Genomic DNA, 27,559 nt, shown 5'->3' on the forward strand with positions numbered 1-27,559 from the left:
AATAATTTCAAAAGATTAAAATAACACTGTCTTTTCACAAGGCCAACTGTAAATTTAATGTTCATGTTTCTATTCATAAAAATCTATACCTCCAAGCCCCAAATTAAGAATAGGTCCTTGTAAAGCAAGAAAATCCTCATATGTTCAATTAATCTATGCATATACGGTCAACTAATAAAAAGCCAACTAATACAAAAATAAAATGGTCAATTTAAAAAACGGTCAATTAATTCAGACTTATATGATCAATTAACCTACACTTACATGTCCCATTAAACTATGTCAAAGAAGGCAGGAATATCCAATGGGGAAAAGACAGTCTCTTCAATAAATGATATTGGGAAAACTGGACAGATAGACGCATTAAAAAAAAATTAACCTGGACTACAGGTTAAAAAAAAATTAACCCGGACTACTTCCTTATACCATATACAAAAAAAAACCTCAAAATGGATTAGACTTAAATGTAAGACTGAAACCATAAAACTCCTAGAAGAAAACATAGGCAGTAAATTCTTTGACATCAGTCTTAGCAACATATTTTTGGATATTCCTCCTCAGAAGGGGCAACAAAAGCAAAAACAAACAAATGGGACTACATCAAACTAAAAAGCTTTTACACAGCAAAGGAAACCATCAACAAAAGAAAAAGGCAACCTACAAAATGTGAGAAAATATTTGCAGTCGATATATCTGATAATGGGTTAATATCCAAAATATACGAAGAACTCATACAACTCAATATGAAAACAAATCCAATTAAAAGATGGGCAGAGGATCTGAACAGACATTTCTCCAAAGAAGACAGGATGGCCAACAGACACATGAAAAGATGCTCAACATCACTAACCATCAGGGAAATGCAAATCAGAACCACAATGAGATACCACACCTCACACCTGTCGGAATTGCTATTAATATTATCAAAAGACAATAAGTAACAGCTGGCAAGGATGTGGTGAAAGGGAACCCTTGAGCACTATTGGTGGGACTGTAAATTGGTGCAGCCACTATGTTAAAACAGTATGGAGGTTCCTCAAAGAACGAAAAACAGAACTCTTATGAACCAGCAATTCCACTCCTGGGCTTTTAGCTGAAAACCAACAAAAATAGTGAGAATCAACCTTTTAAGAACTCTGGAAATTAACCAAAGGCTTGCAGAAATATGGGAGTGTTTATTCAAGAAAAACAGTGGAATCTAGGTAAGAACAATGAGCTTTGTGGCATTTGAACTTATTCTGTTACCACTCCCAAACACTATTCCCCACTCCAGGCCCCCATCCCAAGCTCTGGATAGCCGTGAAAATCAACAGCCCTCAATATGATGAAAACCAGTAGCCTGGCAGCCACCAGAGGGGAAAGAACAGGCTTGGACCTCCTTAAAAGCCTCATTCCCAAATAACTGTCATTACTTAACTTGTCCAGTGGTTCTTTGGGAGACCTATTTAATTGCAAGGCTGTCTTTCTTTGATCTGATAGTGGTGGGGAACGTGTAAGCTTGTCAAAAACAATTAGAGTCAACTGATCAACTTGCCCCTGTCTGAGGCAGCAGGTAACAGCTATGGCAAACACCAGGCTAACCAAAAATCTGCCACAGAATAGCTAAGGAATGAGCTGTTCATAGGAGGTATGAAAACCTCCAACATATTCCTAGGAATCAACATGAGAATTTCTATTTGGTTCTTTTTTATGATTTCTTTGTTGATATTCTCTATTTGGTGAATATCATTTTCATACTTTCCTTTAATTCTTTAGACATGGTTCCCTATAGTTCTTTGAACATATGTATAGGCAATAGCTGATTTAAAGTCCTTTTCTAGAAAGTCTAAAGCCCAGGGACAGTTTTTCTTCACTCCTCTCCTCCACACCATCCCAACCCCCGCACCCGCTATCCCCGTGTATGGGTCATTCTTTCTTTGCATGTTCTATAATTTTTGGTTAAAAACTGGCCATTTAAAATAATACTGTATGGGCGGGCTTTGCACATGCCTAGAAAAGATGTGAGAAGGCTGTAAAGTCTCACTTCTGGAACCTTAAGGGTCTGTAAAAGCAGGAAGAGAAGATTTAGGCAGAGTTGTCAGTTGTCTGGCTTAATGTTAAAGGTATGTCCCAACAAACACAGAAAGCCCATCAGTCAAGACTGAGAAACGTATTCATTCTAGGCATTGAAATCTCTATCCAATCATTAGCTGACCACTAAATTAACAGAGACCCATGGCCACATATGACACGAGAATACATACTTTATAGAATTAGTTCAGAAAAGTCACTAGGAAGATAAACAACAAAAACAAATAGCAAAACAACGAACCCTATGGAGAAGGGAGAATCTGATTTCCAGAGTTTCCACATTGTATTTTTTTTTAAGTGTGTTTTTCCAGGACCCATCAGCTCCACAGTAAAGTAGTTGTTTCAATCTAGTTGTGGGTGCAGCTCACAGTGGCCCACGTGGGGATCAAGCCAGCAACCTTATTAAGAGCACCGCACTCTAAACAACTGAGCTAACTATCTGCCCGCCCATACAGTATTATTTTAAATGGCCAGTTTTTAATCAAAAATTATAGAACATGCAAAGAAAGAATGACCCATACACGGGGATAGTGGGTGCAGGGGTTGGGGTGTTGTGGAGGGGAGGAGTGAAGAAAAACTGTCCCTGGGCTTTAGACTTTCTAGAAAAGGACTTTAAATCAGCTATTACTTATAAATATGTTCAAAGAACTATAGGGAACCATGTCTAAAGAATTAAAGGAAAATATGAAAATGATATTCACCATATAGAGAATGTAAACAAAGAAATCATAAAAAAGAACCAAATAGAAATTCTCACGTTGAAAAGTATAAGAATTAATGAAAAAAAATTCTCAGCAAACCAAGAATACAAGGAAATAGCTTCACTCTGATAAAGGGCACCTAGGAAAAGTGTATAGTTAACATACCTACTAGTGAAATACTGAATGCCTCCCTCTAAGATAGGCAACAAGGAAAGCAGATTCTCTTCACCACTTCTATTAAACATTGTACTAAAAGTTCTACCTTAGCCAGTTCAATAAAACAAAAACAAGACAGAAAGATCTGAAAGGAAGAAAAACTATTTGCAGATGGCACGCATACATAAAAAATTCTAAGAAACCTACCTCAAAAAACCCAAAAGCCAAACAAAACAAAAAAACCCTACTAGAAGCAACAAGTGAATGTTGCAGGAGATAAAGTCAAGATATAAAAATCGACTGTTTTTCTATATACTAGCAACAACTGAAATATGAAAAATTTAAAAATATTTATAAAAACATAAAATACATTAAAAATAAAATTAACTTTAAAAAAAACCTAACAGTACATGTACAAAACCTCTACAGTGAAAACTACGAAACATTACTGAAATTAAAGACCTAAATAAACGGAAAGAGAAACATATTCATGGGTTAGAGGACTCAATATTCTTAAGATCTTCATTCTTATCCCAAATTAACCTACAGATTTCATGCAATTCCAACCAAAAGTCCAGAATTTTTTTGCAGAAATTGACAAACTGACTAAATAATTAATATGGAAATGCAAAAGACATAAACAATCTTGAAAAATAAAAGCACTACAGGACTTATACTACAAGATTTCAAGACTTACTATAATGCTACAGTAATCAAGACTATACTGCTGATAAAAGGATGGGTAAGCAGATCAATGTAACAGAATAGAGTTCAGAAACAGACCCAAATATGCAGTCAAATCATTTTTGACAAAGGCACTAAAGCAATCAAATGGGAGAAAGAAAAGATTTTTCAACCAATGTTACTGGAACTGCAAATCCAAATGGATAAATGAATGCTGATCCTGATCTCACACTGTACACAAAATTAATCTCACATGGACCATAGACCTAAATGTAAAAGCCCAAACTATAAAGCTTTCACAGGAAAACATCTCAACAACCTAGGAGCAGGCAAAAATTACTAAAGAGAAAAGAACTAATCATAACCAAAAAAAATTTAGATATGGCTTTCATCAAAATTTAAAACTTCTGCTCAAAAAATACATTAACAAAATAAAACACACAAGCCACAAACAGAATACTTTAATACATATATTCAGCAGAGAACTTTTGTCCATAACATGTAAAGAACTTCTACAACCTAATAACAAAAAGACCCAGTAAAAATGGATAGTAAGACTTAAATAGTCACTTCACAATCAGATGTACAAATGGCCAGTAAGTATATGAACAAGTGCTCAACATCATTTGTTGCCAGGAAAATGCAAAATAAAACCATAAAAATATTACATACCCACTAAAATGACTAAAATAAAAAAGACTGACAATAAGAAACAGAGAAACCAGAAGGCTCAGACATTGTTGGGGCAGTGTAAAATTGTAGAACGACTCCGGAGAATTATAAAATAAAACATACATATACCAGCAATTCCACTCTCAGGAAATTATGCAAGAGAAATGAAAACATATGTCTATAAAGAGCCCAGTACAAGAATGTTCACATCGGTTTTATTCATAGCAGCCAAAAACTAGAAACAGCTCAGGTTTTCATTAACAAGAGAATGGATAAACAAACTGGTACAGTCATCCAATTGAGTATTATTCAGCAAAGACAAACAAACTACTGATCACACAAAAACCTGGATGAATCCCTAAAACCATTATGCTAACTAAGTTAAAGAAGACAGACACTGAAGAGTGGATGTACTTCAATTACATGAAGTTCCGAAAAAGCAAAACTAATCTATGACAACAGAAAGCTGAACAGTGGTTGCTTCAGACAGTGGATGAGGAGACTTCCTAGGAAGCGGCATGAGAAAACATTCTGAAATGATGAAAATGTTTTAGAACCTAACAGGGGTGTGGTCACTGGCTGTGCACCCTAGTCAAAACTTACTGAACCACTAAATCAGGCCTATTTCAAAAAAAGAGTAATGCACCACCAGAGAAAATGCAAGAGAGAGAGAGAGAGAGAGAGAGAGAGAGAGAGAGAGAGAGAGAGAGAGAGAGAGAGAGAGAGAGAGACCAAAGTCAGAATAAACTAGGACTTATCAATCATCTACAATTCAATATTTAGAGTCTTTATTTTACAATAGTCAATAAATATTCTAGCTACTTGAAAATACTCCATTTTTCACTTACACCACATTAAACTTCAGGGCACACACGTGCCTTTTGGAAGTTAAACCAGACAGTGCGTCACAGTCACTCAGTCTGGGCACGGAACTCACACAAACTTCCTGTGTGTGGCATGGAGTACAGTGATTGCTGCATTTTCTGGTCATTGTCTCTTTATATACACACAGATTTTTATTTACTAGGACAAATTAGTATGAAGAAGAGAGAAAATTTTTACCAAAGCCATATTCAACAGGAAAGCTACTGGGAAAAGAAGCCATTTTACCTGTGAGATGGAGCCTCCCAGGATAAAAGATGGTTTTTCTGAAGCCACTGTGGTTTTGGATGATGGGATGAGAGGAGGAGGTGGTCTAGTGGGTCGAGTTGTTGGCAGGCGAACCCCTTCAGGAAGATTAGTTATCACTTGATGTGGAGCAGGCTGGAGGACTTTTAAAAGGAAGAAAAAAATGATTTAAAAGAGTCAATGTCTTAGTCTGCAACGTTTTACCTACATCAGTCATTCACGAATTTTTAAATCACAAATTAAATTATAAGTGCAAGATGAAGCCAAAGACGAACACTTCTATTTTAAATTTCTCTGTCACTTGAATTAACCCAGTATACATATTCAGGTTACTAATGGTACTTACGAGGTTGAAGTATTCAATTCCCTGTCAAATCAGAGTTTTCAAACTAATATGCATTTCAAACTACTTTTGTTCAGCATACACAAATGGCAATCTTTAATAATTTTTTCTCTGTCTCCATCACTCTTTGGAACTCATAAGAGGTGAGTAAAAAAGGTGCTTCTTAGGAATAGCTGGTATTAAAACTTCGGAGAATTACAGACATGACTGAGAACCAATTATATGTCTTCTTTTCATATCCCATAGTTAGAGAAACATTTACCAACTCTGGCTGTCTCAGACTTGCATTTCTGGGAGAGATGAGGTTGGGGGTGGGGCGTGGAGATCTCAAGATTTTTATAAAGTACATGTATTTGTAAGAGAAAAGCCAGACAGTGTCACAGTATACATATGTCAACACAAATTTCCTAGTGGCCCAGGTAATCTCAGTTGAATATAACTGATGATGGAATGCAGAAAAACAAGAAAGTAATTTTGAAATAGCAAGGACATGTCCTAGAAGAGCACTTCATTCATGTGATTAAACCACCCATGTCTAACGTCTGTAGGTAGATGGCCAGCAGCCACCGCACAGAGGAACAATATTTACCTGGCGGGACACTATAGCGGGCTGCACTCATATCGGGTTGTGGAGCGGCTTTACTGACTTCTCTCGGAGAGAGCCTACACGGTGATGCTGACCTTGCTGCAGTATTGTACATCTGTGATTCCTGTTCTAGAGCACGTTTGACCTCAGCATAAGGCATATAGGCGACTGATTTTCCTATGGAAGTTAAAGTTAAGGCATATAGGCGACTGATTTTCCTATGGAAGTTAAAGTTATCAAAATAAAGGAAGAACCCCAAATTAAAATAGTAAGTGTGAAAGGACCAAGCCCACACCATCTAGGGGCAGATCCGACTATATACTAATATCAAGGTCTAAAATACCTCCACAAAAAGGTTAAGAAACCCTATACATCTAAATCTTCTGTGTATGCACCATCACTATGTACGCACCTAATAAAATCCTCAAAACTTCAATTACAATTTTTCCCTTTAAAAGGACAAAGAACACCTCTTTCCTCTCATTAGAAAAATCAAGTGTTTTCACATGCAATACAGATCATAACAGGCAAACATCAGATTATCCTGCCATTCTGTGAATTCAGGTCTGGCCTGAATTAGAGGTAAGATCTCTGAGGACTCTAAACTTATAATTAGCCTGTGGAAGACCATTGCTTAATATTCAGAGCAATAAATATAAGAAATGGAAGACACCTTAAAAGATTCAGATCAAGCTAATACAAAAAAACCTATACAAGTTTATAAAACTATGAATTTTACTACAATAATGCTAATGAAAATTATTCCACATAATTTATCTCCACATAAAGTATAAAAAAAACTTTAAGCATCTGAAGAACATATCAGATATGCAGTGTCAAATTAAAATTTAAAAATTATATGTGATTTCACATATAATTTTAAAATACAATTGACATGTTATAATTTTGGAAAAGCACAAAGAAGAAAGTAAAATCATCTATAACCTAAACAATTTAGATTTGTGGCATTTTAATGTCTGCCAGAACAAATTCCTGTTCATTTTATTATTCTTTTGCTTACCTTGTCCAGTCCATTTATTCTTGCAGATAAATCTAAATTTAAAAATATTCTAAGTACTTCTTCCCCAAAGTAGCACTGGAATTTTTATTGGATTTGCATTAAATTTATGAATACAGGAGACTTGACATTTTATAATAATGAGTTTTCTAATTAAGGAACTTGTATTTTTTCACATACACATGTCTTACACATTTTTTGTTAAAATTTATTTATAGGCATTTTATATTTTGTTGCTAGGGAAACCATCTTTTTCATATATTATGGGTATATGTGTGTGTGTGTGTGTGTACACACCTGATTACTGCAGACATACAGGAAAAGATGTGGATTTCTGTATATCAATTTTTTTGATATAAACTTAATGAACTTTCCTTTTAGCTCTAATTACTTTTCAGTTGATTCTTTTAGGCTTTCTAGGTAAATAATCTCATCCTGTGAATTACAATTTGTCTTCTCCCTTCAAATAGCTAAACTACATTTTTGGTTCCTTTTTTCCTTACTGCACTATAATAAGTAACAGTAGGCATCCTGATAGAGCCTATCCAAAGGGAAGGTCCCTAGCATTTCTCTATTAAATGGCAAGTTTCTAATTGGTTTCAAAAAGAGATTCAGTAGGAGGCCGGCCTGGTGGCTCACGTGGTTAGAGCTCCATGCTCCTAACTCCGAAGGCTGCCGGTTCGATTCCCACATGGGCCAGTGGGCTCTCAACCACAAGGCTGCCAGTTCAATTCCTCGAGTCCCGCAAGGGATGGTGGGCAGCGCCCCCTGCAACTAAAATTGAACAGGGCACCTTGAGCTGAGCTGCCACTGAGCTCCCAAATGGCTCAGTTGGTTGGAGCGCATCCTCTCAATCACAAGGTTGCCAGTTCAACTCCCGCAAGGGATAGTGGGCTGTGCCCCCTGCAACTAGAAAACGGCAACTGGACCTGTTGCTGAGCTGCGCCCTCCACAACTAAGATTGAAAGGACAACTTGACTTGGAAAAAAAAGGCCTGGAAGTACAAACTGTTGCCCAATAGAGTCCTGTTTCCTTTCCCCAATAAAATCTGTTTAAAAAATATTTTTTAAAAAAAGAGATTCATTAGCACAAGACATAAAAAGTTCTTTGGTTTACTGAAATGTTTTTAGGAACCAGAAATGATTATAGTAATATTAGCTAATACTCACTGTTACTATGTGCATAGCACCATGTATTACGTGAACTGTCTCATTTGGCCCTCATAACCAGTGAAATTATTAACACCATTTTACAGATGAAGAAGCTGAGACTCAGAGAATCATACCTAAGCCCAACCATGGTCATACTACCAGGGATTTTCCAAAAGCAGTATAATTCCTACCTTGAGCTCTAAAGCACAGTGCATTAATGTCTCTCTGAATCAGTAGGAGTTGAATTTCAGATCCTTCTGGGTATCCATCAAGATAATGGTACTCTTTCCTTCTTTGACATATTATTATAATAAATTAGAATTTTAAGTGTCCTAATACTGTGAAGACTTATGAAATAAATTAACTATGATAGTGTATTATAAACTCAGTGTCTGTTTTGCTATTTCTAGTAAGTCTATAATTATGTGGAAAAATCCACTTTGTCATAGTAGTGTTAAATAGATAGAAAATTAGATGGCTCTAAATACATGTATTTAAATCATCATGTACTCAAAACAAAATAGATTCAGTTGCATAGAAGCATTAACTCTTATTTTGATTCAGATAGATTTTGCTAACCTGCATTAGAAGCTCAATTCTAACACTATCTCTACATAGGAAGCTTGAGTTCCTTCACTGTAGGAAAAAGGCTTCAAACTAAAACAGGCGTCAACCTATGTAGATGTTACTGGAAAGTGAAAACAATGCTCTAAGATTTTTTTTAAGCTTTTCTATAGCTGGAAAGGCTTTTAAGTCCCTTGAAAAGAGCACACCTACAATAATTATTTGTACCATTAACATTAAGAGAAAATGAATATAATCAAACAGCTGGAAAACAGGTGCTGACTGTTACTTTCTAAACAATACCATGAAGGGAAAAGTCAAAACCATGGTCCTAATTCAGGTGGACTTTACCAGCCTGGTTTATATAACCAGTAATGATTTGTTTATATGGAAATCTGTGTTCTCATTATATTTAATAGTCTATAAACTACTCTATCATGTTTCATTAAAAACATTTATATCAAACATTATACATACATGCAATTTAACTACAAATATATAAATGTTATTTGGAAGATTATCTTTTACAATGAACCATATGATAGCTATAAATTCAGGAGAGACTTCAGACACTTGTTAAATAAATTATTGAATGAACATACGAGGCAGATTAGTTAAAACCAAACTTAACCTTGGGATAAAATGTAATCTGCTGTCCCGGTTTGTAGAGAGTCACCTTAAACCAAATTGGTGTCATATTAATAAAAAATATGAACACAGTTTGATTATAATGCATTATGATTAAAAATTAGGATACCATGTAGATCTTAACCATATGAATTAACATTACTGACCACAGAGAAATGCAGTTCACAGTTTGAAATCTCAGAATTTGGGGCTCTAACCTGGTTCAGTCACTCTAGCTCCTAATACAACCTATTTTGTAAAGTAGATCAAGAAAAAATATTGAGGTCCTAAAATAACTATATGTTATACATAGTATTAGAATGATCCAGCCGAATAATGTTAAGCTTTAGTATGAGTTCAGCAAATACCATTTGCATGTCATTTTTTTCTAGGTTTTAATTCTTCCTCCCAAAATTTATTCTAAATCATTTATGTAAGAAATAGATCAACAGACTTTTAAATGATTCTGTAATTTATCATTTTCATAATGACAGATTTTCTCCTAATTGGAATGCTCTTAAGCACTTCTGCTAAACCCATTTATATTCTAGTTCATTTAATTCATTCCTTCAACATGTAATTACTGAGTACGCATTATGTCAATTACTGAGTTTGCATTATGTCAATTACTGGGTTAGGGATTAAGGATTCTCTAGATAGGATATACTAAAAACCCAAAAGTTATCTATGTTTTCACCTTCATTCAAGAAATATTCATTTAGCACCTACTGCATACCCAGCCTTGATTGATATTGACACTCTGGTTCCCATTTTTACCAGCACACAGTTTATGTTTAAAACACTAACAATCTTATATTTAAAACTCTAACAGTATGTCATGTAACTAATCATTCATTACTGGTGTGACTGGGGTGGGGAGTCAGCATGATCAGTTAAGTACCACAGTTCCAGTTTTACTTTAAATAGCCTTTGAAATGCATGGCATTCTATAACTAATAGCTCTCATTTATATAAGGCACTGCAGTCTTCTGAATCACTACAAAAAAAACTAAACCATACTCACAAAAAACCTTAATATTCTCATATTCTAAGCATATGGTAGCATATGGTCCATAAATTTACTATCAACTAGAACATGTGCCATTTTCTAATCATGCCAGAAGAACTTATTAAAATTTTAAAATTACTCCCCTCCCTTTTTTTCAAGAAACAAGTGTATCATGCACCAACTAACAAAAGCATGCACAACTTAAATCTGTCCTTGATATAATAGTCACATAACAATGATAAGAATACCTTCATGGTATCTATTTATACTATGTATATAGTTAGATACTAACCAGTATGCACTGTTATATACTACATTATATATAAAATAAGACTGAGACACGTGTTATAAAACAATGTGAATGTTCATTCTTTCTTAGAGGTTGTAATCCCAGCAAGGTAAGTAGGTACGTAATTTGCACTTCACAAATGAGAAAACTAAAGCTCAGACAAGTTAAGTGACTTGTCCATGGCTATGCAACTGGTAAATACTGGGATGAGGGTTAAGTTAGGGTCTGATTGGCTCTATACACTACACAAAGATGTCTTCTATCACAGCATAGAACATTACCCTGTTACAGCTGATTTGCTTGGAGGAGAGAACAACAGTTCATACTCCGAAAACTCAGACGAATGTAGCATAAAGCATGGCAGTTTTCCAGCATAAAGATGAATATCAGAAAATTTAATAATTCTAACATTAATAGTTCAACTGAAATCAATTTAAAGGAATCTTAACTACTCGGGAAAAGTGTAACAAATCAATTGCTATGTTTATAAATTACAAAGCACAAACGACACTACCTGTGATTATAGCTGTGTTTCTTTCCTTTCAGTCAAGTTCTTTACAGCCCTAGCTCTACATACCTTCCCATTCTCTGTTGGGACTCTTGGAGGTGCCACACGGACTTGTAGAACTCCTACATTCCAAATCTATCTGTTCTTGCCTCTGCCGCTGTTCTTCCAGGAGTGCTGACTCATGCATGGCTTTAATGTGTCGCTGGTAGAGGGCATAGCCACTCACTGGGGTTCCGATCGGTATATTACACGGGGTGCAGGAAACCTACAGGAAAGAAGAAAAGATCTAAATATGCCATGACCAACATAATAATAATTACCATCAGTTGCAAGTAATGCTTATTTCTGTAATATTACTGGTTGAAGTGATTTTTACCATTTTTTAATCAAATTAATCTTCAAGTACAATGATTAAAGTGCTAAACAGTTACTTTCAGAACTAAACACAATATAAATCACATGATAAGAGAAATCAAAATCAGAAGTTAAAATACTTCTGTCTGCTTCTAAATTATGATGGTCAAACCCCAGTGGCTCAGCCCTGAGTCCTTACCCCTCCTCTCTGTGTCCTCTCACCAAGTAATCTATCCACTTCTGTGGATTTAAATGTCATCTATATGTTGACGACTCAAACTTCTATCTCTAAGACATTTTTTTCAAGTTCCACACTTATAAAGTTGCCTAACTAACAACTCCACTTGGGTATCTCAAAGCATCTCAAAACTTATATCCAAAACTGAAATTTTCATTTTCTAAACTCAATGCTTCTCCTTGAGTGATCTCCATCTTAGAAAATGCAACCTCAGCAGCTTAAGCCAAAAGCTAATATCAATCTCTGAACCTCCCACAACCAATTCATTAACATATCAATTCTCTTCTAGCTGGAACTTAAATGTTCCTTCGTCAAATAAGTCATTCCTTACCATCCAATAAAATATTGTAATCCCCTCCCCATTTTCCTTCTTAATGCAGCCAGTTCATTTCTTTCATAGTACATAACATGACAATTTGCAATTATATGTTTTTTTCTTTATTTTGTCTCTCCCACTCATGTAGGAAAGACACAAGATGTTGCATCCAATACGAAATAAACAGTCCCTGACCCAGTCTATTATTTCATGAATACAATACAGGCCTGGGAAGAGTAGAGATCTGACCATTTTTTAGGACCTGATATCTAAAGATTTCCATACTATACACAGGATTTTTCACTGAACATGAACACACATAATTTTCCTGCTTTTGTGCTTTGGCTTATATGTAAACGTGGCTTTTCCTTCTTTTGCTATAAAATGAACTGTTCTAGTCTAACCAAAATACTATTTCCTGTGTGGAGTCTTCCTTATGTGTCTCATTAAGAAGGAAAGTCTCATTTTAATTTTTATTACGATTTTTTCTGTCTTATTATCAAGACCAATCTCTAAGGTTTTGAAGTCAGAGATTGTGATATGTATATATTCCATACAGCATTAAAAATGTTGCCTTGGGGGACAGCCCGGCAGTTAGAGCTCCATGCTCCTAACTCTGAAGGCTGACGGTTCGATTCCCACATGGGCCAGTGGGCTCTCAACCACAAGGTTGCCAGTTCAACTCCTCGAGTCCCGCAAGGGATGGTGGGCTGCACCACCTGCAACTAGCAATGGCAACTGGACCTGGAGCTGAGCTGCGCCCTCCACAACTAAGACTGAAAGACAACAACTTGACTTGGGGAAAAAAAAAAAGTCCTGGAAGTACACACTGTTCCCCAATAAAGTCCTGTTCCCCTTCCCCAATTAAAAAAAAAAAAATGTTGCCTTGAACTGGACAAACATCCAACAAATATCCATTTGAATTAATGAATAAACAAATGTTTAATGATTTGTTTGGTGAGTCTATCACAAGCACACACTTAACTTTTCCCAATTATCATGTGAGACAGGAAACAAATTTTTATCCTCTGAAATAAAGCAAGAGCTATAACTAAGTAAAAGAACAATACCCAAGATTGGAATTCACTATCAAAAGGGAATCAAAGTTGTAGACATTAAGGTAAAATGTAAATAAAACTAGATTTGGAATTGTATACTGAAGTTAGCCGTAATCTCTATAATTCATTCTGAACATTCAAAATCTAGTTACCTATTTATGCTACTGCTGTCTCAAAGCAAGACAAAACAAAAACAGAAGTTACTAATATGTATGGCTGGAGAGCATTATATTTATTTTGGCTTTTTTTTCCTTAATTGGAAATGACCACCTCAATCAACCATTACAATGAATCAATCTGAACAAGCAATACATATATCCAACAGATGAATGGATTAAACAAACCTGGTGTATACACACACACACACACACACACACACACACAATGGGATATTATCAGTCTTAAAAAGGAAGGAGATTCTGACACATGCTACAACATGGATTAACCTTGAGGACATTATGCTAAATAAAATAAGCCAGTCAAATACTGTATGATTCCACTTATATGAGGTATCTAGAGTAGCCAAATTCACAGAAACAAAGTGGAATTGTGGTTACTAGGGGCTAAAGGGAGGGGGAAAAGGGAAGTTACGGTTTAATGGCAATAGAACTTCAGTTTTACAAGGTGAAAAATTTCTGGAGATCTGTTTCACAACAATGTGAATATACTTTACTGAACTGGACATTTAAAAATACTTAAGATGGTAAATTTTATGTTATGTTTTTTACAATTTTTTTAAAAACCAAGTACTGATTAAAGAAGAGAAGAAATGTCTCTAAAGGTCTTTGTTTTTCAACTTTACTTTTCTTATTCATACTGAAAACTTACCATTGGTGGGATAACAGCAGCTCGATGCTGAAGCTGTGGCAGGTCCAGTGGATTTGGTTTTATTGGGGATGAGACCAGTATAGACCCAGTGGGGTTTAATAGTGAAGGTTTTGAGTCCATAGGAAATAATCTGCAATTGGCAATTTTAAAAAGTTACCATATTCTTATTTAAGACTTTAAACATACAATAACCATAATTCCTTATAAGTTAATATGTACACACACAGACACACACACACAGAGACACACACACACACACACACACACACTTCATACTAACCTTACAAGATACTTGAACAGTAAGGAAAAGGGACTCTATAATGCTAATTTTTCAGGTAAAGAAACCTAATATTGATTTAGGTTGAAATTTATCTGAATTTTTTCAATTACATCTAACCAACAAAATACTGTGAGCAAATGCCATTATAAAACATTAGATCCTAATTTACCACTAACACAGGTTGCAAATTAGTTACCTATTACAGAATGGTTTGCTAGGATCACAGTATTTTTTAAAACATTTACTTTTTTTCTTTTGGTTTTATTTTATTTTTATATGTATTTTTTAATTTTTGGTTTTCTGACATTCACTATTATTTTAATATTAGTTTCAAGTGTACAATATAGTGGTTAAACATTTATGTAATTTACGAAGTGTTCCCTCCGATAAGTCTAGTACCCAGCTACAGCCATATATTGTTACCACAAGACTATAGACCATATTCCCTATGCTGTATTCTATATCCCCTTAAAACATTTGAATAAACCTCTGTCATTTTAAGTTTGAGAATTTCACACAAAATTCCAGACTCCTGGTTTCTCGTGAAAAATGGAAAGAAATGGCAATGCGGGAACTACCATTCCCACATAGCTACAACATGCTGAACTTGTAGCAGCTGCCCTTTCAAACACACACTTGCTCTTCCATTCACCAGTCTTCAATATATATATGGACTGGGGAAATTACACATTAGTGCCACATCTTACAGGCTTGACCGTATTTCCCAATGTTGTCAGTTATTGGGGGAAGGTAACATTACAAGGTATAAACTGATAAGAAAACTACAATGTATAAAAGAAAATTTACATTTTGCATAAAGAATAAAGATAATATTAAAGATGTAGAAACTTGAAAGTATTATTTTGATAGTTTGAAAGTGATGTAAACTTTAGAAATTCATTCAGAGACCATCAGGTATTTCCAAAAAATTTCTGAACTTCAAGACTATTGTCATGTTCATCTTTAAGATGATCCTCCATTAAGGTAACTGTCGCCCTAATTTTTCCTTCATTTATAAATATAGTTACTAAAACTAGCAGTGCAAAACACAGAAAATCCTTATTTTAGGTTAGATGTTTCATTAAAGTATGCCTAAAAAGAGACCACAGAGCTTGAATCCATTTATGTTTACTCCAAAGTCTGGGGCAATTAAAATCTAGATTATTGTGAGGAGAGGGAAAAAGATTGCTGGATGATTGTATTTCTGGAAAACCAATGGTTAAGTAGGACTCCTATTTACTTCAATTCTTGTTGATTAAAATTTTAGCATCTATTATACAAAAATCTCTTTGGAGAAATCACTATAATGCTTGATATTATTATTGTAGTATCAAATCTCATTTTGTAAGATACAAGATACACTGGATATGAACTGAAAGCACAGTGACAACAGGACATAGTATGAAGGCTGAGCTTAGAAAGAATTTGGCTGTCTGTTGAGTGGCTTATTTGCCTTTTTCTTATTAAAAAGGGAATAAAAAGGAAAGACACGGTTGGGTTGGGGGTTTCTAATTAAATGTTTCAGTCTAATTCATTTCTAGAATTTTCAGCAATCCAACATTCTACTGTGATTCTAGGTGATTCCATTTCTTTCAGGGAACAGGAAATGCCCAGAAAATCAGATGTATTAAATAAAGTAGTACTAGGTGGCCGGTTGCTCAGTGGTTAGAGCTCAGTGCTCATAACACCAAGGTCGACAGTTCAATTCCCACATGGGCCAGTGAGCTGTGCCCTCCACAACTAGGTTGAAAACAACAACTTGACCTGGAGCTGAGCTGCGCCCCCCACAACTAAACTGAAAAACAACGACTTGACATGGAGCTGATGGGTCCTGGAAAAACACACTGTTCCCAATATTCTTCAATTAAAAATAAAAATAAAAAGTAAAGTGGTATCTATTTCTGTAAAATACTTAGTTTCTTACTGTCATTTTTATAAAAACAATATAGGACACATTTTTATATTAACGACTAAAAGTACTTATAAATTATATTACACTTGGTAGTTTAAATTACAAATATGAACAATCTAAAATTTTAACCGATATAAAAAAGTGATCATTATAATTACCATTAATTTGTATTTAAATTACGCTTTCTAAAATACTTTCAGAACACTGAACATGTTATGTTTCTCCTCTCTGGATTTGTTTACGTCTAATACTCAGGATACAGCAGGCCTGAGTAGTTTTTGAGGCTGCGGGGTCTTAGAGCAAACAAAGTTGGAGCCAGTGCCTCCTGCCTTCACCTTCATAACCGCCTCACGCTACTTCCATCACCAGGAACGGCAGTCACTGTGGTTTAGTGCACACCTACATTGGCTGAAATCCCCTTTTCTGCCATCATGTGAAATGCATGCAATAACTGATGTAAATATACATATGTTTTTTTCATTAAAATATAATGATCTCACAATTGTTCTTGGTTAAAAAGATGAACAGCATAATAACCCAATATTAAAAGCACACACACTTCCTTTAACTTGCCAATATGTACGTAGGAGTACTCTCTGTAGCTAGCACCATTCTGTGACTCAGCACCCAACAGAGTAAAGATAGAATAAATATTTAAGGAATGAGTCCCACCTCTGTCTCTCTGGCTCTCCGTCCACATCTTCATCAGCACTGCAGGTGGCACTGGAATCATTGTCTGACTGAGGCTCAGGCCTTTGGACATTTATTTGCTGAGCCACCACCAAATCTTCATCTCTAGGCTCTGCTTTCTCACTGGCTCTCTCCAGGTCTCTTTCTTTGGTATCACCTTCAACTTGAGATGGATTGTTTTCTGACACCCTCATTTCAACATCTACAGAGTCTGCTTTGGTAGTCGTGGGGAGATCAAGCACAGAAGTCACTTCAGCACTGCGCTCCTGATGTTGGATGTCCATTGGCTCTGCTGTCTCAGTAGTGACGCTGTCATTGGCCTGGGTCTGCACACTTTCATTTTCAGCTGGCTTTGTAGATGCAAGTGCCGAGGAGGGAGATGCACTGGGAGCAGTGCCAGGGGTGGGCTCAAGCTCAGACACAGGTTCAGGGTTTCCTCGAGAAGTCGCGTTTTCAGTGCTATCTTCCCTGGGCTTGACAGCTTCAACTGGTGAAGGAGAAGGAGCACTTTCTGTATCAGAACTATTTTCAGCACCTTAAAGATAATGATATAGCATAAAAATCTAATAATGAACACGTTTCAGGTGGTGACAGAAGCCATGCTTGAAAGTTGTTGTTTAGGATGAATTATACTCCTTTGATGACCTCACTGAAGTATTTATTAACTGCCACTGAGAAAGCTAAAGTTTTCTATAAAGTATGGGAAAAAAGCACATTGTTCTGACCTTCTGAAATTAAAAGTGTAAAAGTTTTTAAATGCCTGAATATAATTTACATGAGATTTGAAAAATACAGAAAGATGGACAAAGAAAACTAAACAAAAACCATTCCCACAAATAGTTAATATTCTGGTTTGTTTCTACCATCCTGTTTCTGTGTTTTTCTTTTAATCCAAGAGAGTTGACATTCTAGAACAGCACCTTCCAATAGAACACATCATGAAAGTTACATCTGTAACTTTAAGTTTTCTGGTAGCCATATTAAAAAGTAAAGGGAAATTGGTAAAATTAACAGTATATTTTATTTAACCCAATATGTCCAAAATATTATCATTTAAACATGTAACCAATATGGAAAACTAGTAGTAAGATATTTTACCTTTTTTGGTACTAAGTCTTCAAAATCTGATTTTATTTTACATTTTTACACATCTCAATTTGGACTAGTTACATGGAAGAACTCTATAGCCACATGTGTCTAGTAGCTACTACACTGGACGGCAAAACTCCAGAGTAATATTACATGGATGTTTAATTTAGCATTGTAACGCTGGTCTTTCTCCACATCATTTGTATCATTTTATAAATATACTTTTAGGGCTCTGATATCTTCACCTAGATATCTCAAAGGAATCAATCACAAATTCAATGTCTCACACTGGACTTACACTCACTCCCAAATCAGGTTTTCTTTACTATCTAATTAAACAAACGAGAAACCGAGGTTTCATCTTTTAAACTGTCTTCCCACTTATCCACATATCCTGCCTAGACAAGTCTCACAGATTTTTCTCTCTAAAAATACTCCTTAAATCTATCCATTTCTGTTCAACTTCACAACTGCCACTGCTGTCCAAAAATGAATTTTCTTCTCACCTTCTACCTCACACCATTCTCTACAACAATGCCAGAGTGAGCATTTTAAAAGCCAAATCTTACCAAAATTCACTCACTCTCTTCCTCTCTCCTCCTCCCTCCCTCTTAAAACATTTTCATGAAACCTCATTACTCTTTTTTAATTAAAATTTATTGGGGTGACAATAAATTTAGTAAATTGGGGTTAGTAAAATTACATAGGTTTCAAGCGAAACCTCATTACTCTTAGGATAAAGTTCCAAATTTCTGAGTATGGCCTTGTTACAAGGCCCAGGCTGGTGGGCCCCTGCCAGCCCTTCCAGCTTTATCTGGTACCCTGTATTCTTTCTGTGTTCCATTATCACTGGCCTCCTTTCAGTTTCCGTGAATGCCCCATGTCTTCTACCACAGACTTCATATATACCTACTTTTCCTTTGGGTATTAGATCAAATATCACTTGCTTTAAAAAAAAAAAACCTTCTATCATTTCCTTAACAAAGCTAAATTGTGCTACTATGGCTCTTATAACACTGGTTACAGTTACAATTTTACATTTATTCACAAGTATTTGATTTCTGGCTATAAACACCATAAGGGCAGGCATCACATATTCTGCTTATCATTTAAGTCCTAGTGACAAGCACTGTGCCTGTCACACAGTAGACTCAAATATTTGCTGAAGTTTAAAATGAATGAATGGTTGTGAATATGTTTTAAATTTACTTCACCTTTCCTTATTTAATCCAATTTTTGCCACTGTTATAAATAGTATACCCAGATGTTCACTGCAGCATTAAGTTTTTAGATTATTTTCTTAAAACAGACTACAAGACAACATAAAAATTTCAATCTCCCTAAAATTAATGTATATAAATTATATGTAAAATTAATACATATAAAACTATATATTTCCAATGAGAATGCCAATCGTAATAATAATTTCTTAAACTATATTAAACCAACTTTTAGTTTATATGAAAGAGTCCCTGAGAAAATCCAAACAAAATTATGAAAAGGAGTAGACTGGAGACTTGCCTCTCCAGATATTCAAACTTACTATAAAGCCAAAGTATTACAAAATATTTGGAACTGACACAGTGATAGACGAAATAAATCAGTGGTACAAAGACAATGTCTAAGAATAGATCCTAAAGTATATGGAAAATTAATATGTATCAAAAGTGACATTTTAAATTATTGGATAAAGAATGATTTATTTAATAACCTAGATTTCTCAAAATTGGCTATTTGGAAGAAAAATGTAAACCCTATCTTCCATTATACAGAAAAATAATTCCAAATGAAAGAGATTTTTAAAACTTTTAGAACATAATTTAGGATAAATGAGGATAATTTAGCTGTTTGAGGTACTGGTGACAGAGCAGTGAAAAAAATCAAACTATACTCTAATGAAGCTGATATTCTAGTGTGAAACAGACAATGAACAATAAATAAAAGATATATCAGGTGGTAATAAGTGCAGTGAATAAATAACAAAACTGGGGGACCAGTGGGTAAGGAGGTATTATAAAGATAAGGTGACATTCCAACACAAACCTGAAGAAAATGAGAGAATGATCCAACAAGTACATTTTGGTGAAACACATTCCAAGTACACAGATTAGCACATGCAAAAGCCCCTGAAGTGGGGGTTGCTTTGCTCGGGAATAGGAAAGAGAACAGTGTGGTTAGAACGGAGTGAACAATCACCTCACCTCTGTTAGAATGACAATTATCAAAAAGACAAGAAATAAATACGGGCGAGGATGGGGAGAAAAGGGAACTCTTGTTCACTGTTGGTGGGAATGTAAATTGGTGCAGCCACTGTGGAAAACAGCAAGGAGGTTATTCAAAAAACTTAAAAATAGAGCTACCATATGATCCAGCAGCTCTACTTCTGGGTATTTATCTAAAGTAAACAAAAAAACCATAACTCGAAAAGATATATGCACTCCCATACTCACTGCAGCATTATTTTATAAGCGCCAAGACATGAAAACAACCTACATGTCCATCAATGGATGAAAGGATAAATGAAATGTGGTGTACACACACACACACCAGAAATACTGGGGGTGAAAAAAAAATGTATACACTTTTTAAGAGATGTTATCTATGTATTACTTTTCAAAGTTGAATTGAATTATGGTAGCAATGTGTAGTATGACGTTCACTCAAATACTGGCATTAATCAAATGAATGCTAGCATCACCATGCAAAAGGCAGGAGGGTCAAAGAAAATGATGGAAGCATGGCTGTCATTCGAGGAGTGCAAGACCATTTTGAAGTGAAAGTACAACAATGGAGGTGTAAGTATGCAACAGAACCTCCAACACGCCTAACAACTGCACACAATCATGATAAGTCTGAGATTCATGGTACTGTGTGAAGAAATTGAAACGGTATGCGCAGTGATACAAGGGGACACTTTGGTCAACGTTGCTCAAGCAGTAGTGCACCGTAATCAGAAGTGTCTGGACACTGACGGTAACTGAGCACCTCTTATAATTGCAGAAGTCAAATCTGACTTGTATTCATCTTTTGTTATTAGTATATATTTAATATTACAATTTTAATACAGTTTTTTTTCTTTCTTAAAACGTGTATACATTTTTCTGTGACCCTCTGTATTTATTCAATCATAAAAAAGAAGGAAATCTTGCCATTTGTGACATGATGGACCTTGAGGGCATTATGCTAAGTGAAATAAGTCAGACAGAGAAGGACACACACTATGATCTCACTTAAATGTGGTATCTGAAAAAAGGAAAACCAAACCAAACAAAAACAGTTAGAGAATAGATTGGTGGTTGGCAGAGGCAGGAAGTGGAGGGTGGGTGAAGTGGGTGAAGGTGGTCAACAGGTACAAAACATCCAGTTACAAAATACGTAAGCTCTGAGGATACAATGTAGAGAATGATAACTATAGTTAATAACACTGCATTGTGTATTTGAAAGTTGCTAAGAGAATAGATCTTAAGAATTCTCATCAAGAAAAAAATTTGCAACTTTGTGGGGTGATGGATATTAACTAGACTTACTGTGAAGATTACGTGATGATTTGCAATATTATATACAAATATCGAATTATGTTGTACACCTAAAGCTAATATACTATCATATGTCAGTTAGATCTCAGTTAATAATAACAAAAGACTACAGTGAGCAAGCAGAAAAGTGGTTGGCAAAAAGGTCACAGATTTAAGTGGCAGTTCATGTAGGGCCTTATGAGTCAGAGTCACTCTGGCTTTTATTCTGAATGAGATGTGAAAATACCAAGATTTGAAGTAGAAGAGAAATATGATTTTATTCACATTTTATTAGGTTTACTCTGGCTATTGTGTGGTGGAAACAGAAATCTAATGGAATAAATAGCAGCAAGCAGACCAATCAAGAGGCCACTGCAGTGGAGACAACAGTGACTGAGAAACAGGGGAGCCACAATGGAGGTAGGGAAATATGGTTAGATTCTAAACAGTGCATCTAAAGAAGAGTTGACAACATTTGCTGATGGATCACATGTGGAATATGAGAGAGAGAATTGTCAAAGTATCATTTATCGACCTAAGGGAAGACTAACAGGGAAAAGTAGGTTGTGGGGGTAGGGAAATAAAAGTCTGCTTTTGATGTTACATTTGCAATGGCTCTAGGTATCCAAATGGAAATATTAAGTAGGCAGTTAGAGACTAGAGTTCAGATGAGTTCAAGTCTCAAAAATCAAAACAAACGGCAAAACAAAAACTCACAACAGTACCTCACACATAGTAAGGTCTTAATATATGGTAGCAATTAGCGTTAGTGAAAGATGCTACCAAAATGTTGAAAAGCAAACAAAACGCCTGACTTCATCTTCATTTCTATTCATATAGTGGTGGGAAGTCTCAAATCCAAGGGCAAATTAACAAGCCATTTATCTTCTAAATACTAGAAGACATGTTAGTGATTATGCAGCAGATGATATCATCTGACATAAGCACTTTCAATTACTTTCTTCCTTCAAGCCACAAAAGAGTTGAAATAAGGCATAATGCTTCATCAAACACCAGCCAAATATAAGTGTCTTTTATTTCTTTACCCTAAAAAAAAAACCTTTAAAGAATGATTTAAAACAAGAGAACAAAAGCAAATCCAAATTTTGGTAAAGTTTCAGTCTTTCTGATTTAACTCTTCTAATCAGGAAAGATATTCACAGCCAGATGTGTGGTTTAGGAAAACAGACACAGTAACTCTTCCCTCCAGCAATTGCTTTCATGCTTCACAGGCAAGAGTTTTGCCACACAATAAAGTTAATCTTTAGTGTCTCCTTAAGTTTGGCAATAAGAAATAAATCACAGGTCATGTAAACTGCATTGTGTACTTTCTTTTCTTTGATACTTTCCAAATGAAGTTAAGTCAAAAGGAAATGGAGATCCCACAATTCTAACGGCAAGTTCATTTCCCATTAATAGGAAAATATTCTGGATGTCACAACACAGCCACATGTATGAATGAGCATGATGTGATCATGCCACCCTAAACTTGATCAGAAAGAAATATTATTTTTATATCTCATTCAACCTTAACTACCTCAATAACCTTATTTAAAACCTTAATAACTAAATAACCTTATTTGACAATTTGAAGAAAAGATTCATACTGAGACAAAGTCACAGAAAGAAATCTGAAGGATAAAAGTCAGTTCTGGTGCAGTTTTTGAGAATCTGTTCGTCCATTCATGGATAAGCTTTTCTGCTCTGAAATAAACGTATTTATGACAATTAGGCTTGGGCTTTGTTATAAAATTAATTGTGCACTCCCCACCATGTGTATGTTAAAGCCCTAACCCCTCAATGTGATAATATCTAAAGATAGTGCCTTTAAGGACATAATTAGGTTAAATGAGGGCAAAAGGGTGGGGCCGTAATCCAAAAGGACTGGTGTCTTTATGAGTCAGAAACACCAGGAGCACATGTGCACAGAAAGAAAGCCATGTGAGGACAAACTGAGAAGGCGGCCATCTGCAAGCCAGGAAGAAAGGTTCACCAGAAACCAACCTTGTCGCCACCTTGATCTTGGACTTCCAGCCTTCAGAACTGAGAAAATAAATTTCTGTTGTTTAAGGCACCCAGTCTGTGATGTTCTGTCACGGCCACCCAAGCAGACTAACAGACTTCATGTGCATTTGTAACCCAGGGAATACTACTAGCTAATGGCTACAAACCTATTAACATTAACAAACTCGGATGAACTTTTTAGAAGTACCATGAACTTCAATTACTTGCAGCACTCTTATACTACCCCAGGGTGAATTTGCTCCAATATTCTCTTTATTCTTATATCACTGGCCTCACTTTTCACAAAACAGCACAGAAAAAAGTTACTTATTATTCAAACCTGAAACCCATTTCAAGTCAAATTTTAAGTTTAAAAGCCAACAAGAACAATTTGTAAGAAAAAAAAATCTAATATTTCTAAAACTGCTGGAAGGTGTAGAACTTCTGAGCTTAAAAACATAAGAGTCTACAAAGGAAATATAAATACCTCCAATTACATACAAAGTTTAAACTATGCTAATTTAAAGATAAAACGAAGAAAAAAAGGGAATGAGATGGAGAAAATATATGCACATACAAAAAAAACAAACATATTTAAGATATAATATATAAAAAACTACTAAAATCATGGTGAAAATCCTCATTTCAGAAGCAATCAATTTACAAAAGAAATCCACAGAAACTTTAATAATAATGTAAACTGAAAGAACTGTTACTTTTTTTTTTTAACTAGCAAAACACAAGAAAATATTTACTTTCTCAGGAAATTGTCATTAATTTGTTCAAGTGACAAAAAGGATTTTATTTATTTTCCTAAGTTTCTTGGGTTGACATTTTTTTCTACAGGGGCTTTTAGGGTCATTCATTCTTTTTATATGTAAACAAATGAAATAAACTCAATACAATAAAATAAAGAGGGAAAGGTAATTGATGATACCAACTGAACAAATGAATGTAACAACGATGCAGACACACAGACATTTTATTGATGTTGGCACATAAGTGAATGGGACTGTTCTCCAGATGTTCTGGTTGCAGCACTTGGACCATTTCAGGTACTACATAAATAAATATTTATTGGTTGGATTAATAAATACGTTATGTTCAAGTTTAAAATCTCTATGCCATGAAAACACTGATACACTATTTTCTTAATGAAGCAATTCCTGAATAGTGAAACGAGTAAGCTAAAAATTACACATTTGGGCTGGCTGAAGTCACAACTAAATTCAAGATTTTGAGATACCTTCACTGTCTTCTGGATTTTCTTCTTCATTAGAGGCTTCAATATCTTCATCCTCCTGAGCAGAAACAGTGGAAGCTACACTCTCACATTGAGATACATCTCGCTCTTCACGAGGTTTTCGTGAAGTCTAGAGAAGTGAAAAATATTAAGTTATTTATGATTTAAATAACTAAAAGGAGAGAAACAAACCTTTTCATATCTGAAACAACACAGAACACTGATACACACACAAATACTAAACAAGACGAGGGTGCGTCTGACTACTCTTCTGGTTAAAGTGCAGTTATCTCTAGGTAACCACTAACATCTTTTGTGTAGATGACTCACTTTCATTAAAGTAAACGCAAGTTATATCTGTGTTCTACTTGCCATTTATACATGTACAAATAGCCAAAAATCATAAAACTCCTGCTCTTCTCCCCCTCCAAATAATGTATTTTTAACATATACATTTCCTAATAAACATAACGTGTTGAATGTGGAATCTTCACATGCAGTAATCTATAAGAGCTCCATTTTTTCACTATATATTACACTAGTTAATTTTAATGTAATGATTCAAATACACAGAAATATAACACCTATATATATATTCCACTGAGTTTTAACAGATATTAGACATTTGTCATGTTTTCCTGAGCTCTTTTTAAAAAAGATAAAACACTCTAGACCAACAATTGAAGCTTGCTATCCCTATTATTTCCATTGTAATTGAAAAGATCAGAATATGAAGTTTTAAAGACATTTGTGATGGTTAATTTTACGTGTCAACTTGGCTGGGCCACAGTACCCAGATATTTGGTCAAAAGTTATCCTGGATGTTCTTCTGTACAGCTGTTTTTTTTGATGAGATGAACAATTAAATCAATAGGATTCTGAGTAAAGCAGATTATCCTCCATTAATGTGGATGAGGTGAGCGTCATCCAATCAACTGAAGGCCTTAAAAGAGCTAAGACTGATGGCTCCCTGTCCCCTAACCCCCAACACACACACACACACACACACACACAGAGCAAGAAGGAAATCTGCCAGCAGACAGCCTTTGTACTCCAACTGCAACTTCTCCTTGAGTCTCCAGTCTGTCACCCTAACCCATCAGATTATGGATTTGCCACGCCTCCAAAATTACATGAGCCAATTTCTGAAATCAATTTCAACCCCCCACACACACCACCACCACCACCACCACCCACCCCCATTGGTTCTGTTTCTCTAGAGCACCCTAATCTGTTTCTTCAGAGCACCCTACTACAATGTTCAGTTTTTTAAAACATGTCTGATTTATTCTTTACTTTTCTCCCAAAACATTTCAGATAGTATGTGAAGTCAAGTCTCTCATCAGTAGGCTTTTTGTTGGTCTTTCCTTTATGTTTTAGTTGCTACGCCACATTTTTAACTCTTGCATACTTATTTTTAACCTAAATGCTGTTTTGTGTATAACTTTTTAAATCAATGTTATAGTACACATTCTCTTATTATAAGTTCAAATCTTAATCAGCTTAAATATCTGCCCTTTTATTACCTAGTCTATCATTCTTAATGATTCTCAAACTTTTTGGTCTAACGACAAAACACTCTTAAAAAGTATTCAAAACCCTAAAGAGTCTTTGTTCTTAAGATATAAAGATAGATATTTACTATAGTAGAAATTAAAACTGAGAAACATTTAAACTATTAATTCATTTAAAAACAATAAACCCATTATATGTCAACATACAGATCATATTTTTTAATAAAAAACTACTTTCTAAAACAAAAAAGTAACTTAGTGAAAAAATAGCATTGTTTATGTGTTTGAGAATCTCTTTAATATTTGCCTTAATAGAAAACACCACAATTCTCAAATATGATTCTGAATGTAATCAAATCTGTTGAGAGAATACTGTTTTGATTGAAGTACACAAAAATAAATAAATAAATAAAAATCAGGCCTCACAGAGATATGTAGTTAGAAAACAAGAGCGTATTTTAATAGTCGTTTCAGATGATTGTGAATATTATTTTTGATACTGTACCAAAACGCAGCAAGTAGTAGTTTCTTAATGGTTAGCTGCACTGTGAAATCTGAAACCATATCAATAAATTTTTTGTACTCTATTAAAATTCATTCATCTATCTTGCACTTGGGTGTACTAAAAAACATTTTATGACTCTTTCAATCATACATGACATCTACTGTGACATCATAAAATAGTCTCATTTGAAAACTACTGAGTAACAGATTTTTTAAATTAAAAATATCACATTAGTTATTACCACTGATATCATCAGAAAATTCTTTGAGCACTGGAAAGATGTTAAATTAATGGTTAGGGATACACATTTTCCAAAATTCTAATTTTTGCTTAAAAGCTAAGAATTTAAAAGTGGCAACAAATAATATTGGTTTTCTTTGAAAGAATGTCTGCCAAATACCTAAGTCTGAAAAACCAGTCTGTCGGGCATTCTTTTCAAATAAAAATCATATTTCATGAAAAAAGAGAGGCAAGTTCAGCTTGGAACTCAATTTCAAAAGTGCTTTT

At 35.0% G+C, this 27,559-nt stretch overlaps 1 protein-coding gene across 20 annotated transcripts in view; it reads right to left on the reverse strand.

Moving 5' to 3' along the window:
• The window catches only part of NCOR1 (nuclear receptor corepressor 1), a gene marked incomplete at its 3' end in the record, with an annotated part of 150,091 nt that overhangs the window by 42,203 nt on the left and 80,329 nt on the right, over positions 1-27,559 (reverse strand). For 18 of the 20 annotated variants that reach the window (XM_081027569.1, XM_081027582.1, XM_081027588.1 and 15 more), the window contains 5 exons: positions 25,037-25,163; positions 17,165-17,717; positions 14,301-14,430; positions 11,576-11,771; positions 5,394-5,554 (listed from right to left, as the gene is read on the reverse strand). In XM_081027569.1, the coding sequence (XP_080883695.1) occupies positions 5,394-5,554; positions 11,576-11,771; positions 14,301-14,430; positions 17,165-17,717; positions 25,037-25,163 (1,167 nt within the window). The remainder of the gene's footprint in view (positions 1-5,393; positions 5,555-11,575; positions 11,772-14,300; positions 14,431-17,164; positions 17,718-25,036; positions 25,164-27,559) is intronic. The other 2 variants (XM_081027576.1, XM_081027575.1) reach the window with 1 other exon arrangement.

This window comes from Rhinolophus hipposideros (assembly GCF_964194185.1).
Source record: "Rhinolophus hipposideros genome assembly, chromosome: 20".
NCBI lineage: Eukaryota > Metazoa > Chordata > Mammalia > Chiroptera > Rhinolophidae > Rhinolophus > Rhinolophus hipposideros.